This window comes from Nothobranchius furzeri, chromosome 6 (assembly GCF_043380555.1).
Source record: "Nothobranchius furzeri strain GRZ-AD chromosome 6, NfurGRZ-RIMD1, whole genome shotgun sequence".
NCBI lineage: Eukaryota > Metazoa > Chordata > Actinopteri > Cyprinodontiformes > Nothobranchiidae > Nothobranchius > Nothobranchius furzeri.
The window spans coordinates 63,140,072-63,160,307 of record NC_091746.1 but is presented as its reverse complement, the minus strand read 5'-3'; the positions used below and the strand labels follow the sequence as shown (position 1 = coordinate 63,160,307).

At 41.3% G+C, this 20,236-nt stretch overlaps 1 protein-coding gene across 4 annotated transcripts in view; it reads right to left on the bottom strand.

Annotated features, from left to right (window-relative positions):
- Positions 1–20,236, bottom strand: part of adamts6 (ADAM metallopeptidase with thrombospondin type 1 motif, 6) — a 129,561-nt gene that overhangs the window by 19,761 nt on the left and 89,564 nt on the right. For all 4 annotated transcript variants that reach the window (XM_054744522.2, XM_054744518.2, XM_054744519.2 and 1 more), the window contains exons 19-21: positions 14,449–14,612; positions 13,015–13,153; positions 6,171–6,300 (exon numbers count right to left, since the gene is read on the bottom strand). In XM_054744522.2, the coding sequence (XP_054600497.1) occupies positions 6,171–6,300; positions 13,015–13,153; positions 14,449–14,612 (433 nt within the window). The remainder of the gene's footprint in view (positions 1–6,170; positions 6,301–13,014; positions 13,154–14,448; positions 14,613–20,236) is intronic.

Sequence of the window (20,236 nt, the reverse complement as noted above, 5' to 3'; positions counted from 1 at the left end):
CCAACAGACGATGGCTGAAGAGATTACACTCTCAACAACAGACTTGTAGAAGATCTGCAGCATCTTGCTACAGACATTGAAGGACCTAAGCATCCTCAAGAAGTGCAGTCTGCTGTGTCCCTTCTTGTAGACGGCTTCGCTGTTCTTTCTCCAGTCCAGTCTGTTGTCCAGGTGAACTCCAAGGTATATGTATTCCTCAACCACCTCCACTTCTTCTCCCATGATGGAAACAGTGTTTGACTCCACCCTGTTTCTTCTGAAGTCTAAAATCATCTCCTTTGTTTTGTTCACATTCAAGGTCAGATGATTGTTTCCACACCGTGCCACAAGGCGCTCCACCAACTCTCTGTACTCAGCTTCCTGACCATCTCTGATACACCCGACAACTGCAGAGTCATCTGAGTATTTCTGTAGATGACAGGTCTCTGATTTGTACTGAAAGTCTCTGACTTGTACTGGAAGTAGGGATGCATCGATACCGATACCAGGAACCGATACCAATGCAGTTGCTTTAAAGTGGCTTCACTGTAACTTATCATTTCCGTTCACCTAATATTTTAGTTTTGTGATGATTTCTATTCATATATTTTACTTTGTATCTACCTCACAGTCTTCTCCTGTTGAAAGCTGAGAAGAAAATAAAATCTGTATTTCCAAATCATTGCTTTTTTGTGTGTGGTAGAAGTATCGGTATCGGTAATCGGTATCGGCGAGTACTCAAATCCAACTATCGGTATCGTATCGGTTTTGGAAAAAAGGGGTATCGTTGCATCCCTAATAATGTTTATAAGAAAATGCTAAAATATACATCTTGAACAAAATGATTAAAATCTACTTTAAAAACATGTTTATGATCTGATGAGTCCAGATGGACCCTGTTCCAGAGTGATGGTGCATCAGGGTAAGAAGAGAGGCAGATGAAGTGATGCACCCATCATGCCTCTCGTCTCTCGTCTTCCTCCGCTTATCCGGGTCCGGGTCGCGGGGGCAGCATCCCAACTAGGGAGCTCCAGGCCGTCCTCTCCCCGGCCTTGTCCACCAGCTCCTCCGGCAGGACCCCAAGGCGTTCCCGGACCAGATTGGAGATGTAACCTCTCCAACGTGTCCTGGGTCGACCCGGGGGCCTTCTGCCGGCAGGACATGCCCGAAACACCTCCCCGGGGAGGCGTCCAGGAGGCATCCTGACCAGATGCCCAAACCACCTCAACTGGCTCCTTTCGATCCGGAGGAGCAGCGGTTCTACTCCGAGTCCCTCCCGAATGTCCGAGCTCCTCACCCTATCTCTAAGGCTGAGCCCGGCCACCCTACGGAGGAAACTCATTTCGGCCGCTTGTATCCGCGATCTCGTTCTTTCGGTCATTACCCAAAGCTCATGACCATAGGTGAGGATTGGGACGTAGATCGACCGGTAAATCGAGAGCCTGGCTTTCTGGCTCAGCTCCCTCTTCCCCACGACAGATCGGCTCAGCGTCCGCATCACTGCAGACGCCGAACCAATCCGCCTGTCGATCTCCCGATCCCTCCTACCCTCACTCGTGAACAAGACCCCGAGATACTTAAACTCCTCCACTTGAGGTAGGACCTCTCCCCCGACCCGGAGGTGGCAAGCCACCCTTTTCCGGTCGAGAACCATGGTCTCAGATTTGGAGGTGCTGATCCTCATCCCAGCCGCTTCACATTCGGCCGCGAACCTACCCAGCAAGAGCTGAAGGTCAGAGCTGGATGAAGCTAGGAGGACCACATCATCCGCAAAAAGCAGAGACGAGATTCTCCTGCCACCAAACTCGACACACTCCACACCACGGCTGCGTCTAGAAATTCTGTCCATAAAAGTGATGAACAGAACCGGTGACAAAGGGCAGCCCTGGCGGAGTCCAACCCTCACTGGGAACAGGTCCGACTTACTACCGGCTATGCGGACCAAACTCACGCTCCTCTGGTAAAGGGACTGAATGGCCCTTAACAGAAAGCCACCCACCCCATACTCCTGGAGCGTCCCCCACAGGGTGCCCCTGGGGACACGGTCATAAGCCTTCTCCAAATCCACAAAACACATGTGGATTGGTTGGGCAAACTCCCATGCCCCCTCCATCACCCTTGCAAGGGTATAGAGCTGGTCCACAGTTCCACGGCCAGGACGAAAACCACATTGCTCCTCCTCTATCTGAGATTCAACTATCGATCGGACCCTCCTCTCCAGTACCTTGGCGTAGACCTTTCCAGGGAGGCTGAGGAGTGTGATCCCCCTATAGTTGGAACACACCCTCAGGTCACCCATCATGCCTACTTCCTTATTGTACAAGCCTGTGGGGGCAGTGTTATGATCTGGGCTTGCTGAAGTCGGTCAGGTCTAGTTTCAGCAACAGGATGTGCTCTAAGAATGAAGTCAGCTGACTATGTCCTGAATGACCAGGTTATTCCATCTTCCCTGATGGCACCGGTAGAAGCTTATCGAAACATGACCACAGCAAATGCGTGTCGTAATCAGAGCTAAAGGAGGTGCAACGAAATGTTAGAGTGCGTGACCTTTTTTTGGTGGTGACTTTTTTGGGGGGGCTGGGCAGTGTAGTTAAATGTAGCACGAGAGACTGCCGAGTAAAGCAGGTGATTGGTGTGAACTAGTGTGAACTAGGCAGTGGCGGTTCTACATGGAATTACTCCCCGGGCGAGGTCCCCTTTGAGCGCGCCCCCCAACTACCACCCCACCTGCACGCACACACGCATGCTTTCTACAAACAGGCATGTTTTATTAGAAGGACTACTGAACATTAATTTTTCTAAGTTGTACATATTTACATTAATTACTATAAAAGTTGTCAGAATGTAAAGCAATATACATTATATACTGTATCAAAATATATAGAATCAAATATACAAAAACAAACAACAACTAAATATTAAGAATATATGAACATAATAAATAATAAATATTCTAAATAGCAAAAATATTTCACACATAACAAACTAAAGATAATCACTACAGCATTGCACTTAGAACAGAAAACACAAACTAAAATTAAAACCTAACCTTGATGCAAAGTCATCAATAATGTCATCATATGAATTCTGCTCCCCTACTGAGTGATTGATACTAATCAGAGCCAGGTGAGTGAGCCGCCCCTGAAACATAGCTGACCTCAGGTATGACTTGATCACGTTTTGAAAACCTCCTCTCAGCTTGAGCCACAGTGACTGGCCGAGCAGTCCAAAAGTTGGGGTAGATCTCCAATAGATCTTTATCATGATCCATAATATTTTAGAATTGCCTCTGAAATTGTAATTTAAATTGACATAAAAAAACTGTAGACTACCAAAAATGCCAACTTTTACAGAACAAATCATGTAAAAAATAATCAGTGCAGCCATCTGCAATAAATAAACAGGATAGTTAGTGGTGACTTGGGAATTTTCTTCTGCTTGTTTTATTTATTATTATGTGAACTTGATCAACATGTGTTTGTTGTTGTTCAGGCAGGCCACAGGCTGCAGTGAGCATTTAACAAATCCTAGTTTGAATCAGTAAAAAACAATTCAAGGAATTTTTTCTAACCATTTGAATATTCGTTTCAATATTTCAGCTCTATTAGCTCTGTTAGCAATTACTTGACCGAATTTAACTGTTAAAATCCCAGTTAACTGGTTCAAAAAATTTAAAACATGCATCATGAGAGCGTACATACCTTTATCTTTCTCCTCTTTTTTTTCTTTTTTTTCCTGAATCGGGCACCTGGTGGTTTTAGCCTTTTATGTTCATCTCTTCTGTTTGGCTCTTGACTCAATAAGTTTCCTTTAGTCAGGACTAAACAATTTGACCTTGATGGGGGTGACCACAAAATCGTTTTGTTTTTCCTTTTTTTATTTGGTCATTTCACACAATCCAGAAAAACCTGAAAGAATGATAGGCCTGTGTTTATGATATTATGAATGAAATGAGCGTTAAATGGAAGAACATCAAGATGTGATTGACTTTAGCCATGTTAATACAGTTGATTCAGCCCCTACTCGCTCATTTCATTTGGGAAAGACCCAGAGGTGAATTCCCCCGCCGCGCCCCTCCCCTTCCTGTTCGTCATACACACACACGGTGCACCTGAACCCTCTCAGTCAGCAGAAGCACCTGCAGCTGCAGGGGGCGCCAACTTGCTGTTTCCAATCCAGACGCTGTCATATGACAGATAGAATAGAAAACCTCGGTGCGGCGCAGATTTCTTTCTTTTTTATTTTTTTACTCAGTGCTTGTGCGCCCCTTTTGTGTCATGAAAAAATGCCACCCCGGGCAACTGCCCTGTCTGCCCGTGCCTAAAACCGCTACTGGAACTAGGTCCATCACCTCGCAGATACACCTAAACCCTAAACGTAGTGTAATTAAGGCTTCACAAATACTACGACCGTTTTATTCAACCCATCTGTCCATAAACTAAAAATTACCATAAAACAACAGCTCTCCAAACACATCCATCCTGTGCGATATTACATCATCTGTAGGAATGGACACAGAATTAACAACATGCTCAAACATCTGTGTCAGCTTTCATTAGCTGAGCCTATAAACCCCCGGCTATTCTACAACAATAGTGTTTACACGGCCTCCTTCAGACAGGCTCTCCTCACCGCTGAGGTCTGTTTGTCTTCCTTAACAAACACAAATGCCATGTGTGCGTTATAACTCAGTACACAAACGGCTCTAATGAAAACAAATCAGACACCAAATGTCTGAGTCCACACATGTAAATGATCTAAGCTCATAAATTAGATTTATGATAGTATTGTTAGAAGGAGGTTAAATTAGAAGCCAAGTTCACAGAGAAAAACTATTTTTTTTTACTTTTGAAATATGATCGGTCACTCTTACCCCTTCTTCCCACCGGAGCCGTCAGCAGCACGTTACTGCAGCAGCACGTCTTGCTCGCGTAAGCTGCTGCTTGGCCCTTCCCACAAGACGCGAAGCAGCAGGGGAGCAGCTGTCACCGACAGAGCACGAAGTCACACAAGTGACTTCGTCAGTAAACACAACAACAAGCAGGAGAAAACTACAACATGGCTCCAAAAGGTTTGTGTTTTATGTTCTGTCCGTTTTATAATCGCCAATACGGACCTGAAAAACAAAGGAGACCGCTAGCTAGGTGATAACTTCTCACGGGGCCGCACAGTAAGTAACTTTTTTTAAGTAAAGCAACCGGAAGGCAGTATGTTTCTTTATTCTGAAAATGTAGGAAAGCTTCGCTCCGTTTCCGCGTCCGATTTCCTTCCTGTCTTTCCTTCCGCAAAAATGTCAAACTTGACCTGTTTCAGAGGCGTCGTGCGTAGAAAATAGAACCGGCGCGTAAGGGCCGCGACATGCTGCTCCTGAGACGCGGCCGACTCGCGCTGCTGACGGCTCCAGTGGAAAAGGTTCTGTTGACCACAGCGGTTCCTATCAGCAGCTATGACGTGCTGCTGCAGTAACGTGCTGCTGACGGCTCCAGTGGAAAGAAGGGGTTACCCCTGCTTTCCACAGGAGCAGTTGTATATGTGTCCAAAATTACACACACACAGAGTTATAAACTGGCTGTTGGAATATGCTATCTTCACATTGGCTCTATAACCAATCCATCACTGAATCAACCAACTTTATGTATATGGCGCCTTCGCTTGGTCCAAGGGCCAAACAAAGCGCTGCGCAGCAAAAACTGGCACAAAATGACATAAAAGAGTAAAAACATATAAAACAATTCAAAGATCAGACAAAAACTTGTAGTTAAATCTGGATGGGATCTCACAAGAATGCAACAACCCCCATTAGCGTGACTCCTCGTCAGTGAAAACCATTGAATAAAAGTGTGTTTCAGACGGCTCTTAAAATTGCTGAGGGGCTCACTTGACGCCTGAAGGCAGCTCATTCCAGAGCTTCTTCCCCAGTACTGAAAAGGCATGACCCCCTCATGATTCGAGTCTGTGCTTGGGCCCGACCAACAGTCCCTGCTCCACCGACCGAAGGGGCCTTGATGGAATGCGAGGATGAATCAGATCTGATAGATATCGTGGAGCCAACTCGTTTAAATGTTTCAAAACAAACACCAGAACCTTAAATGAAACTCTAAAAAGACGAATGCCATTTTAATCTCAACTCAGGCACTTATCAGGCCTTTTATAAGCATCCAGTTACTAATACAGGACAAAGTGCGACATACTCTGGAGGACATGGCTCAGTGTTGCAGTCTCTCTGGTTCTCCGGGGGTTTGCCGTCCTGGTCACAGTAGCTGTTTTGCACCACAGAGTTGTCGTCCAGCCTCTTACACACCATCTCCTGCCTTTGGGAACCTGCAGTGTGAAAAACACCGATCAGCAAAGCAGCACACATCTTTAAAAGCTCTGAGGCCACTTGTCGAGCCGAGCGCTGTGTTTGAATGGGGATGGTATTGCTTTCGTTCTGTAGTGGATCCAGACATGTACATTCCTGATTCTTTCCAGGATATGTTGGCAAATCACTTTTACAGAGCAGGGAGCTCTTTACTTTGGCTCCTGTTGGGAAACGCGAGGACTACCGTATCGGTGTCACACCTCCCACTGTGTGTGGCTGCAAGTGTTTTTGTGCACACGCGTGTGTGTGTGTGTGTATGCCCCATACCAACTAGGACTAGGTCTGTGTGGACCCTCATGGGACATATCCACTGGCAGACTCGTCTGGCAGATGTAATGAGATATGGATGTGTGTGTGTGTGTGTGTGTGAGAGAGAGAGAGAGAGAGAGAGAGAGAGAGAGAGAGAGAGAGAGAGAGAGAGAGTGAGACAGCATAAAATATAAAATCTGTGCTTTGAGTGAAATACACTTAAGATAAATAGTGCAAATCTTGTAGTAAAACAGTTTCAGTCATAAGGCTGTCAAAAAGTGTGTGTTTTTGCTAATTTTATTGCACGACTGATATATTAAACAACACTTCATTATTAGCTGAGCTTGCACTGTAAAATAGGAGGAGATGTTTTACAGATTTAAGATCTGCACGGTTAGAGAAACACACAGCTGAGAGACATCAAATCATTTGTGTCAACAATGCAAAGGCATGTTTACGGTGCTGAAGGGCCAAGCGTGCTTCCCCTATTGTAGGAACAGTCTCAGACTTCTTCTCTGGATTTGGAAGTCTTCCCTGTGAAAAACCCACACGCTTATTCAGTCATGCTTTTACTAAATATTACAAACCCCCGTCCAGGCCATACTTGACAACTGGGAAGGAACACTATTTATTGTTACACGAAACCCATTGCTTTTGGGCTAAAAGGTTTGGTTTAGTCATTCTTGAGGCCGCGGGCAGCGTTTCAGTGCGGTTTCAGATTTTAAATGTCTGACTTTGTAGGACTTAGGAAGAGTGGCTGCATTTCTGTCCAGCACTGGTAAACCAGAAGCTATGCAGAGCAGCTCGTTCTCGAAACAGACACCATATTCATTACTCTGGCTTAAAATATAGAACGTATACATATTGAATTTATTACAGGGTTGAATCTTCTGCTATAAACTAATGATTCTGGAAACCCTTCTCACATTAGGAGTTGGATGCTGGCTTTCTGCTCGCTGTTTTGCAGAATTTGCCTAAATGCTGGTTGAGGTACATTTACAAAATTACAGACAAACATGAGATTTAAAATAATAGATTTTTCAGAAGGTTAGAGATATTCAAATGAAATGAAGTGCTTTAATGTGTAAAGTACATTTATTACCTTTACTGTACAACAGGGGATACATAGATAGATAGATGATAGATAGATAGATAGATAGATAGATAGATAGATAGATAGATAGATAGATAGATAGATAGATAGATAGATAGATAGATAGATAGATAGATGATAGATAGATAGATAGATAGATAGATAGATAGATAGATAGATAGATAGATAGATAGATAGATAGATAGATAGATAGATGATAGATAGATAGATAGATAGATAGATAGATAGATAGATAGATAGATAGATAGATAGATAGATAGATAGATAGATAGATAGATAGATAGATAGATAGATAGATAGATAGATAGATAGATAGATAGATAGATAGATGGTTGATCGATTTAAAAACAAAGTGCTACTTTCTTCTGTGTTTTAGTGCCAGTAGAGACCACTGGGGCACTGGGAAGTGGAGTTGTGTGCTACAAAACAAAATAAAATGAATAAATAAATAAATAACTGGGTCAAACGAGTGCAACAGTTCTCTGTTTGAACAGCTTGTGTGAACACAAACAATCTCAAGATTTGGCAACGTGTTTTGGCAGCTTTATTGTTGTCATTAATTTCTGGAGGTCTGGCACCAGGAATACCAACCAATGAATTGTTTCAGGTGTTATTTTGTCCACTTCTCCTCCCTGTAAGCACATGTTGTGGTGTGCACCAGCGTAAGGCACTGCACTGTTTCTGTTGTCATGGACCAGTCAGAACTGCAGAATTTTACTTCAGTGGTGTCAGATGGATTCAAAGTGTTACAGCCCGGATATCCACCAAACCCATAAATTCATATGTTGTGATATTTCGTGTATGAGTGCGAGTAGATATTACTTCTACGCACCAAGCAGTTTAACTAAGGAAGCACTGATCTGAATATTTGAGCCAATATCAATATTCAATATTAATATTGCTGTTATGGCCAATAACCAATAATTATGAAGTAAAAGTATGAATGACCGATAGTATTAGTCTACCATTATTATCAGCTGATATTAGCATAAAAATGTGATATGAGAAATGATCGATATCGATTTTCACTCTTAATGACACAACCTTTACAAACCAAGCTCATATTATACATCAGACTTTGTAGCTTATTCTGCGCTACTTCAAATGTCAGAATGTGACTAATCTAAGATATCGCTTTTGAGATGTTTGTTTGGCGGTAGTCACGTGTCCTGTGTAGTAGAGTTAATCAAGATGGTCGGATGGAGAATTTGATACTGCAGCTGTTGAAGACTAAAGAAATAAGGCACTTTGTTCCATGGCCTAACTTAGTAACTAATAGAGCTGCTTAGTAACTAAATATTGGGCATATTTTGCACAGATAATGTTAAAAGTTTAAGTATGCATGATAGGATACGGTGTAAGTCTAGGTGTCTCGACATTGACTGTGGTGTCCCGCAAGGGTCGGTACTCAGCCCCAAATTATTTATTTTATATATATATATATGAGATCTACACAGTTTCAGATTTAATTAAATTCATCGTGTTTGCTGATGATACAAATATTTTGTGTTCAGCAGAAGATATACAGTAACTGGTACAACGGTCCAGAAAGAGTTGAGTAAGCTTAAGAATTGGTTTGATAAAAACAAACTGTCGTTAAATGTCAGCAAAACAAAGTTTATGTTATTTGGAAATAAAGGAAATGATAATGAGATCAATTTGACTGTTAATGAGATAGCCATTGAAAGAGTGTATGAAATTAAGTTTTTGGGGATCTAGATTGATTATAAGCTCTGTTGGAAGCCATACATAAATGATAAATTACCCGCACTTGTATAGCACCTCTCAGAGCAAGGACTCCAAAGCGCTTTACACTACAGTGTATCATTCATCCATTCACACACTGATGGTGATGAGCTACAATGTAGCCACAGCTGCCCTGGGGCGCACTGACAGAAGCGAGGCTGCCGAGCACAGGCATCACCGGTCCCTCCAGCCACCACCAGCAGGCAAGGGGGGTTAAGTGTCTTGCCTAAAGACACAACAGCAGAATTCTCTGTCCGGAGCCAGGATCGTACGTGCAACCTTCCGATTACTGGACAAGCCGCTCAACCTGTTGAGCTACTGCTGCCCCACACATAGAATATGTGTGTTCTAAATTAGCTAGAAGCATTGGGATAATAAATAAAACAAGGTATTCTCTACCACAAAAAGCACTACACACACTTTACTGTACAATGATACTACCACATGTATTATATTGTGTCGAAGTATGGGGTAATACTTATAAATCAAATTTATTAAAGATCTGTGTACTCCAAAAAAGAGTGGTAAGGATAATTACTGATTCAGGATATAGATATCATACAACTCCATTATTTTACAATTGAAGGTTACTCACATTTTTTGACTTAATTCATTTCAAAACTGTCCTAGTCCCGTATAAGGCCATGATGGGTGTGCTACCGGGTAATTTGCAAAGGATGTTTAAAACCCGAGAAGAAGGTTATCAACTAAGGGGCATTCAAAACTTGATTTTTTCCATTATATCGAACGACTATGAAAAGTGTGTGTGTATCTGTGTGTGGTATCAAACTGTGGAAGAAATTTGATGTGACTTTGAAATCATGTAAAAGCATTATATTATTTAAAATGCAGTACAAACAACTTATATTTGACTCATACATAAATAGTAAGTGATATAAATGTAATTGATAGAGAATGATATATTCTATTTTGTTGTTTGTTTTGTTTTAATTTGTTTTCCTTTTCTGTAGATTAATGTGAACAACTGTTTTGTTACTGTCATGTCGTATGGTGATGATAGAATGACCTGCATGAAAAAAGTTTTCAACTTTGTATTTGCTAATGTGAACAAACGTTATTTGAGTTAACTGAATTGGGGCTCGACTAGATAAGTTTTTGCTTCTTCCAGTCCCCTCTAAAACTGTTTCTCATTGCTGTATGTTTTGTTTTGTTTTATTTTGTTTTTTGTATTTTTGTTTATTTTTATTCATAAGTATATGCAAATGTTAATCAATATTTTGTCTTATTTTATGCACTAGGAATATGGATGAGCGCATGTGCAATTTTATGTTTTTTTTTCAATGGTTTGAGATAGATAAATTTTAAAAAGTTACCTAAAATAGAGTTTTTCTTTATTTTTATTGGGCTGACCCTGCTTACATTGGTATTGGTTTATGGAAATTAAGAGTTAAACTATATCGATATATCGGATATCGTTAATGGAGCAGATATCAAACATCCTTAATAATTTATCTATATTTATATAATTAAAAACATCAACATGACTTCCTCACCAAGAACAAAGCAATAAAAAAATTCAATTTTTGCATTTTTGATTTGACTCAAAAGGGCTTCAGTTTAATGTTATTTAATAATAGAAATAATATAATTATTGTATTAGTGTTAAGGTAATAATAATGCTACGTCTTTCCTTCAAACAACTCCATATTCATTAGAATTGTTTTACTATTTTTATATGGTTAAGTTCATTTATTGCTTCAATGTGATGCAAGAAATCCTCCAGGCAGGTAAAGGGGTAATACATACATTAACACTTGTGAGATGTTTAATATATCACCAGCGCATTTTTACCTCTTCCCCTCCCAAAACAAATACACAAACGGCAACTAGATGAAAATAAACATCAGTTGTTAATATCAGCAAAATATGTAAAAAATAACTAACATTGGCCATTTCCCAATGTTGATGCTGATATTTCATCTATCCCTAAATTTGGAAGCACTTTTCAATAAGCTACAACCCAACAACAATCATTCACCATAGTGAAATCTGATTCGGCCGGGGCGTCACGCGACATGTCACACCCCCCTGCAACTTGGACTTAGTAGATCTGTAGTTTTTGAACTTCTTATAAAGATTTCTGGAAGAAAAAGGGGTGGATGTGTTCTCTGTTGTTAACACTCTGTCAACAATTGCAAATCAATGATTGAGACAATAGCATTGCTATTAACGAATAATAATTAGTGATTGGTTGAATTGTGTTTCAATGCAGGTAAATGGTAATTGGTCAGTATTTGATATAGCACCTTCTAGGGCTCAACACCCCCCCCCCCCCCCCCAAGGCACGTTACAACACAACCAGTCACCTACCCAAGCACACACATTCACAGTCTGATGTTGATAAACTACAGTGTAGCCACAGCTGCCCTGGGGCGCACTGACAGAAGGGAGGCTGCTGAGCAATGGTGCCCCTTGTCTCTCCAACCACCATCAGCAGGCAAGGCAGCGTGTTTTGCCCAAGGACACAACTACTGCTACAGTTGAGGCTTGAACCAGCAATCCTTCGGTTAGGGGTGGACACTTAAAGTGACAGTGTGTATTTTCCCTGGCGATAGGGGGCAGTAGCTACCTAAATCATTGCAAGCAAATAAGATCAAATAAGACCTTACCAACAGATGGCCACTAGGGTCAAAAATACCTAGGAGTGCAACCTCCAACAAAAAGACAAGCACATCAGACTCGCTTTCATCACTGGCAACAAGTGAAGAGGTAAATGTGTAAAACAAAGTTTATGAATAGTGAAAGTTTTGTAATCATTTGTTACAAATCAGTAAATGTGTTTTGTCCTCACAGGCTTCCATGGAAGGAAACATGACATCCAATATGGCGTCGCCCAGAGACTTAGACCCGCTCCCATACATTTTAGAACAGATGTTTATGGTTATATGTTGTGAAACTGCCAGTATTTTTCAACAATTGGGCATCTTTTATTTCATTTACAACAATACTTCGATGGATATTTATATATATATATATACATATATAAGGAGATTAATGGTAAAAACTACACATTGTCACTTTAACCTCTTTGCCACCATCAACTGGTTAGCTTAAAATCATCAAACTTACTCCCAAGCCATCCCAAATTATGTTCATTTGCCCTTAGAAAACTTCTGTTTCAATCAAAACCATCCAGTTGTACTAAAAACTGCTCAACCTGGCACCACCGAACAGAATGTGGTTGTGTTGATAAAACGGAAATCACTGGAGAAGGCAGACTTCGTTGCTGTATACCATTGCTGTTGGAGTTGATGACAACAGACAGCATCCACTTGTGTTGAAATATACCTAAAGCATCAAATTGTAGCAGACGCCCCGTGTGATGGATGAACTGTTTTTTTATATAAACTACACCCGATGAGGCTCGCCTCTCAATGAGTCTAAATGACAACATCGTCTGCAAAAGGCAGAACTTTAATCCAAGTCCTCTCAAACTGGACCCCTCCAAATCTGTGCTCATAAACTATGGTTATTGTCTGAAAGAGACTCCTTTGAGCCACGCTAGAGATTAAAGACTAACTCATTAGTTGTTGCTTTGACTCACCACCAGCACAGGTAGCTGAACATTCAGACCAGGGCAGGTGGTTCCAGGAGAAGCCCACCTCATTGTCCCCACTCCCTGTGCGCTGAATGGGCACGTTGAATCTGTAGCGTATTCCCAGGTTTTGCTCTTGAAGGAGAACCTGCAGGGGGCAGCAGTAAGGAAAGGCTGTCATATTCATCCAGAACACCCCACAGGTAAATAATGTAGAAATAATCTCAGTCTCTGCTACCAGCAGCTAAGTTAAGCCTTGGGCTTAATACTGTGCATGCATGCATGTGAACATTAGTGTGACACATTTCAGCCATCTGCCATTCTGATAAAACTTAAAGATTTACTAAAAAATGCAGAAAAACAAGTGTACATGAATTTATAATATTTTTGAAGTCAAGACAAGTCACCAATAAATGTTTTTGCTAGGAATGTTATTTTATTTATTTATTTTTTGTTGAGAAAACAGTTTTTCAGTAATGAGCTTGACCCTAAACTACATTTAGCAGCCGAAATGCAAGGTTGATGAAGATTATAGTAACATTCAAGCTACAACTTTTACATTGATGTAGTTTTGTGCTTAGTTTGAAGTATTCTTATTTATTGGCAGTAACGTAGTGAAGAAGTTTTTCTGTAGTTCATTTGTTGATTGTCACAGGAAAGAATCACTCTTTTAAAGTCTTTTTTAATAATGAATCAGTTTAATAATTACACTACATCTGCAGCTGTGGCCCCCACTCTGGAACTTTCTCCCACTGAGCCTGAGATCAGTGGACTCAGTGGTTTCCTTTAAAAACAGCTGAAAACTCATCTGTACAGGCTGGCTTTTGTCTGACCTTCTGTTGATTTTTCCTCACTCTTCTCATGCTGCTACCTCTACCATTTTCTGCCTTTCTCACGATCCTGTGTTGCCTTTTTTTTTATATCCGTTTGTTGCCCTCCTTCTCATTTTTCTGTTAAAATATATTTAAATGTTTGCCTCTTTGATGATATTTTTTTAAATATAACGCTCCACCTGAGAGAATAAAAGTGCAATGCTTGTGTTCGGCATTCAGACATAAATTCTGAGCCGGACAGGGCACGATAAAAAATATATATATTTTGAAAAGCATTTTTATATATTTTTTTATCTTATTTTTATTTTATGTCCTCATTAAGCGCCTCGTGACCTTTATCTTAAGAGGCGCTACATAAAAAATGTTTTGTCTTCTTCTTTTAATATATTGTATTTATCTGTTGTAGAATTGTTTGATTTCATGAAGAAATAAAAATACCACACAGTATAAATTTATATAAAAAACAACTTCAAAATTAAGCAAGTGTCAATATAAAAATTTTTGGTTGTGAAAAATAGTTGTTCTGTTTATGTTTGCATTTTGGATCAATGCTGTTGGCTCATTGATTTTATAATCAATGTATTTAGGTATTGTTCCACTCTAGATTTACCATGACAGCCAGGTTTTCAGTTGTAGGTCCCAGAGCCTCTAAGGTCTCTGGCTCATCCGAGGGTCTCCTGTAGTGGAAGGAAGTCCCTGCTATGTCAAACTTCCGGGGCCAATCAATGGTCCACGCTCCGTTGATGTAATAATCGTCTTGTTCAGATTTTAAAGCTAAATGATCACAAAAAAAGAAAAAGAAAAAAAGGTTACAGAGAAATTACAAGCAGAGCGTCTCCCATTGCATCATCAGATCTCGCTCTCATCTTCATCACCACCAGCCTCCCTGGCATCCCCGTCAACTTAACTAAACTACAAAGACACACCTTCCCATCTGCACATACAATTTCAGACAAGAAAAAGTGTGTTCAGGTGAAAGGCTTCTGTGTGGTTGCCAAAGCAAAAGTTAGTCTCCAAGCACAACAAATCTGAAAATACCTACTTTCTGTGCATTGAAATGGTGCCAGAATAAGGAGAAACAATCCAAGCGTTCACTCTTCTGACGTTCTGGCTCTGCAGATTCTCTTCAGCAGCATTTACGTAGAACAGCTGAACAAGACGTAACCGCTCATTCACATTTCACATACACAGTTTCTATCAAGCATCCATTCTCAGCACATCTGGCACCGATTGTGGGCATTACCTCTTTTTTTCTGTCTTTGCTCAAGCTGTCACGTGTCTTTCAGTCTCTGTACAGTCTCACAGGGACTTATAAAAAATACTCAAGCGTCTCTGACCTAAAAAGCAAAGATCCAGCGAATGCTGTGTAAGAAAAATATTTTTATTATCACTGAGGTCACAGATATAATTCATAATAAAGTTAAAAAACTGCTTTGCCAGGAAAATCCAATCCAAGACAACAGCCAAAAGTGGAGTCTTTAAACTCTGATGAATGAACATCATCTCCTCCATAATCCTGGCAGACCAACATCTGTCACCACGGCCCAATGAATCTGGTTTCAGAGTAACTTCAGTTCTCCGTCAACACCGTCCGCCGTAAATTCAGCACGCTGTCACGTCTTTTTCTGGGTAATGATAAGACACGGGACTGGCTTAATTGAATCCGGTTGTCTAATTGTTGGGCTTCTGACACTGCTAGTGTTGCAAATACTTTTTGTTTAGTCTGGACCAAAGTGGTTGAGTCTGGTGCCAAGGCAGTCATCACACAGATCCGGGGGGCTTTGCCTTTCTTTTTTTAGTCATGTTTTATGGCCTCATGTTAAGCAAGAGAAGATTAGATGATGGCATCTTCTAATTTGCTCTTGACACAGATAAATGTAGCTGACACAGAACTGAAAGGATAATGTGAAACAGGCTGATGTTGCAGACTTTTATCACACTGCAGTGAATTAACAGGCTCTGCAGATCAGCGGATTGCCAGTGAAACATGACTAATAGATACCAAACACGTCTGGCCACATGGGTGAAAATGTTCTTATTTTGTGACTCAGCTTTTACTCGGATATTTATGACGGCGTATTAGAAGCGCTGAAGATGAAAAATAAGCAAATGGAGCTGAGGAAAGAAATTTCATCCAGAGGCAAAAATATCTCAGCAAGTCTTTTTCATTGGTTCATTAAAACCAATAAAAGACACATGTGACCGACAGGAATCTGACATTATAACATGACCAATCTGTGTTGTTTGAAGACTTAACAGAGCGTGCACACTGGAGGGAACGCGTTCTCCGTGAGGAAGAAATCCTTCTGCCATGCTGGGATTTGGGACACTTTGTGGCGCGACAGACAAACCTCGTGAATTCAATTCCAGTTCCTTTTATTTTACAACTACGAGAACCCCCCAGAACCACTTCCTGCTCTCCGGTCATACATGCAACCAGACTGCATGACAGGAACTTCTCCTCTGCCCCAACCGCATTTATAACCTCTGCAACTTGTTTGGTTTTGTTGCGCTTCGGCAGCCAGTGTCTCGATCTCGCTGTCAATAAAGTATATATTTTTAATTTTTTCTGGAAAAAAACATAAAAAACAGGGAATTCCTTCATGTGCTGAGGACATTGCGTGACCAAAAATTGTTAATTGAGGGCGTTTCTGTATGTAAATGATGGTGAACGGACACGAGCACCTGGGTACGCACAGGTGGGATTTATCATCAGACAGGGGAGGACTGGCCTATCTGGCATTCTGGCACTGTCCAAGTGGGCCGCTTAGCCAAGCGGGCTGCTTGCCCAGCTTGGGCCGACACTACTCCACAGTTGGTAATCTGCAGAACATTAGCTACATGGTAACCCGAAGCTAACAGAATTTTTCCAGGCGTTTTTAGCAAAAGCGATGGCGTTGGAGTGGTTTTACTGCGTTAGCATGTAGCTAATGTCCCGCTGATCTCCGCCCGTGGAGAATGAGCTGATCTGGAAGGCCAGGGCTCCCGGTCGCAGCGGTCTGGCCCTGCTTGTAATTTAACAGTCCCAGTCAATACTAGATCTCACATTCGGCCTAGAGACGAGTCTGCGGGCGGCAACACCCCCACCCCCACCGCTCTCCCAATGGGGAGGGCCGACGATTCGTAAAAATGCCAGGGCTGAATTTTGGTCCCTGTCCACCCGTCATAAGACGATTGCGGAGGAATGTGCGTACGAGAGGCCACCGCACGTTTCATAAATCAGTAGTAAACATCCTAAATTTTATTTGTAGGAAGGAAAATAGGAACATTCATACAAATGTTTTGATAAACGTTGCTTGCCCGTTTTGGGCATGTGAAAGCGCTTTATAAATAAAATTGATTTGATTTGATAAATGAGGCCCCTGGATGTTCTCTGATGAAGGAAAATCTTGAATTTACGAAAAAAGTTAATTTTTCCTGACAGTAGCTGAAGCAAAATGCAAAAAGCAGTATTGTGTTATGCCAATCACAACGCCCTATCGGTTTGGTGGCTGAGAGGATGCGATGGTGTCAGGCGCGCCCCGCTGACTGACATCCATAGTGGTGAGTACGTCACGTTGTTTGTTGTCCAGTAGCATGCGGAGAACGTTTGGAAGACAACCACAGATTCCGTCCCACGAATGAGCTCTGTCTATGGGTCATGGCCAGACTGTATATTCACATATATTGGATGGATTGCCAGTCAAAAACTTTCTATCAACAATTTTTTATATTGTAGATGCAAATATTTCTAAGAAAATTATTTCTAATATTTAGGATTGATTTTTTTTATTATTTACCAAAAAACAGGCATTCCCTGCAAACAGTCAACGTCGCATGGATGCGAGGATCATGTCTATAATGAGAGTCAGACCACGCAGTGGTGTGACTCTCATTTACTAAACTACACTCCTCTCACTCAGCGCCGAGTTCACTCAGCTATTTTCTGACGTTGAAGCCCAGAAACGGAGATTCTAGCCGCTCAGTAATGTGTTCACGACTGAAAGAGAAAGTTTTCCAACTAACGTCCAGACAGAGCTGATATAACTCCAGCGAACAGCGACACGCTCAAACCAGCACGGCTCTGTGGTTGCTGTCGTTGTGTTTCCGCCCCGACACACAACAACGTGGTCAAGCTGCTCAGACATGTTCATCAGCACAAACCTATGTGAGCACCTGTTGTCATCTAATGTTGTCATTATTATGATGAAGATGAACAAAACAACAGGAGTCTCCTCCTCAGCTCAGATCAGCCCCATGATGCAGGTATCTGGCTGGAACAGGTGAGCATCACAGTAAACCAGTGGAGCAAACTGAGCTTTAAATATGTTGGTTTTATGCTCTTTTTCTGCTCCAAAACATGAAAGTTAACAGGTGAGATGTTGCATTTTCATTTAAGATAAAATGATATTTTTATTTTGTTGTTGGCTCGTGAGAAAAGATTTAAAAGATTTCAAGATTTAAAAGATTTTAAAAATGCTGATTATACCACAAGTAATGAATACCACTGATGCCTTTTATTTAAAACTGACTTGTTCGTGTGTAATTTGGTTATTCCACAATCAGTGTTAATGCAGAAATAAGTTTGTTTCCAAATTTAAAGGTTCAAAATTGCATATATGTTGATAAAGAAAATGTGCAAATTTGCCATCACTTTTTCAAAAAATATTAAGTTTGGCCCTCGACTCCGTCACAGAGTTTCATTTCGGCCCTGTGTGAGTTTGAGTTTGACACCCCTGCTCTAAAACGTTTTGGTTTTGGTCCCACTCTTATCTCTTGGATTAAACTATTGTATACTTCACCATTGGCACAAGTTCGTACAAATAATTGTTTCTCAAAGCCTTTCTCCCTAGGTCGCGGGACTCGCCAGGGGTGCCCTCTCTTTCCATCTTTGTTTGTAATAGCAATAGAACCGTTGGCGGCAGCCCTTAGGGCGAGTGCCATGCAAGGCATTCAACGTGGCGGCTGTGACAACAGAGTGTTGTTGTATGCGGATGATCTATTGATCTTTATGTCGGACCCAGATAACTCCATGTCTCCAATTCTTTGCTGAGGGACTTTGGACAGATATCCGGATATGAGCTTAACTTTGATAAAAGTGAAATCCTTCCGATTAACTCAGCTGCGACGGCATACCCACTTTCTAGTCTGCCCTTTAAGGCTGTCCCGCAAAGTTTTAAATATTTGGTATCCATGTAACCAAGGACTTCTCAAAACTTTTTAAAACTAACTTTGAACCTCTGTTGGAGCAGTTGGCTCAGGATTTGCAGCGCTGGTCTATGCTGCCTCTTTCTTTAGCAGGAAGGATTAGCTGTATTAAAATGAACTTTTTGCCAAGATGCCTGTATCTCTTTCAATGCAACCCGGTGTTCATTCCAAAAAGTTTTTTTTCAGATTCTTGACAGTTCTATTTCACAGTTCTTATGGAACAAAAAAACCTCCCAGAATGCGCAAGAGCCTTCTACAGAAAAGAAAGGACCAGGGAGGCCTTGCCCTTCCACATTTTCAGTACTATTATTGGGCTGTTAATATTCGCACGATGCTATTTTGGTGTCAGACCAAATCTACAGAGCCAATTTGGCTGCAACTGGAGGAGGCCACATCTGACTCTGCCTCTTTGCTCTCTCTCCTGTGACTCCCTTCAAATGTTAGCCCGCATTTGTACACTAGCAATACTATAGTTAAAAACTGTCTTAAGATTTGGTCTCAAATGAGGTGTCATATTAAAACCCAGGGTATACCTTTGCACTCACCGTTTGACCAGAAGAAGAAGATCCCCACTGATGGCTTCATTTGGGGTGCTACCTGCTGGTCACTCCTTGCCATCTCACTTTGCTGATCTGGTTGCCTCTCTTACATTATTGGCAAGGAGAGTTATCTCAAACTGACTATGCCAAAATTTCTAGGCTGTTCCAAGACCATGTGACCTCTGTGACACTCGACATGGACACTTAACCTTAGCCTTGTAGAGCTATCGCCGGCATAGCCACACGTTGGTTGCCTATTTGTTACCGCAGCGCATAAGGGTTCTATTTATTTATTTTTTTATTTATTTTATTTTATTTTATTTTAGTGTGTAGGTATGTGGATGTGATGTAACTGTGGAAAAAGTTATGAATAAATCATATACAAAAATAAATAAATAAAGGAATGTATGCCTTGTAAGTTGCACTCTAGGGAAACAAATCAATGGTGCACCATTTTCAGGAACTAGAAGTGAGCCCCATCATGGCTGAGCTTCAGATGACAGGATGAATCTTTTATCCTGATATTTAGACAAATCGACTCCGACTGGATAACAACAACGCGACCGCTGACTCTGTTTGCTCCGCAGCTTTGATGTTTTTATCTCCACTAATAACACAATGAGTTCTGCTTTGTGGTAGAGTTGCTAATGCTAACAGTTAGCTTCTACTAGC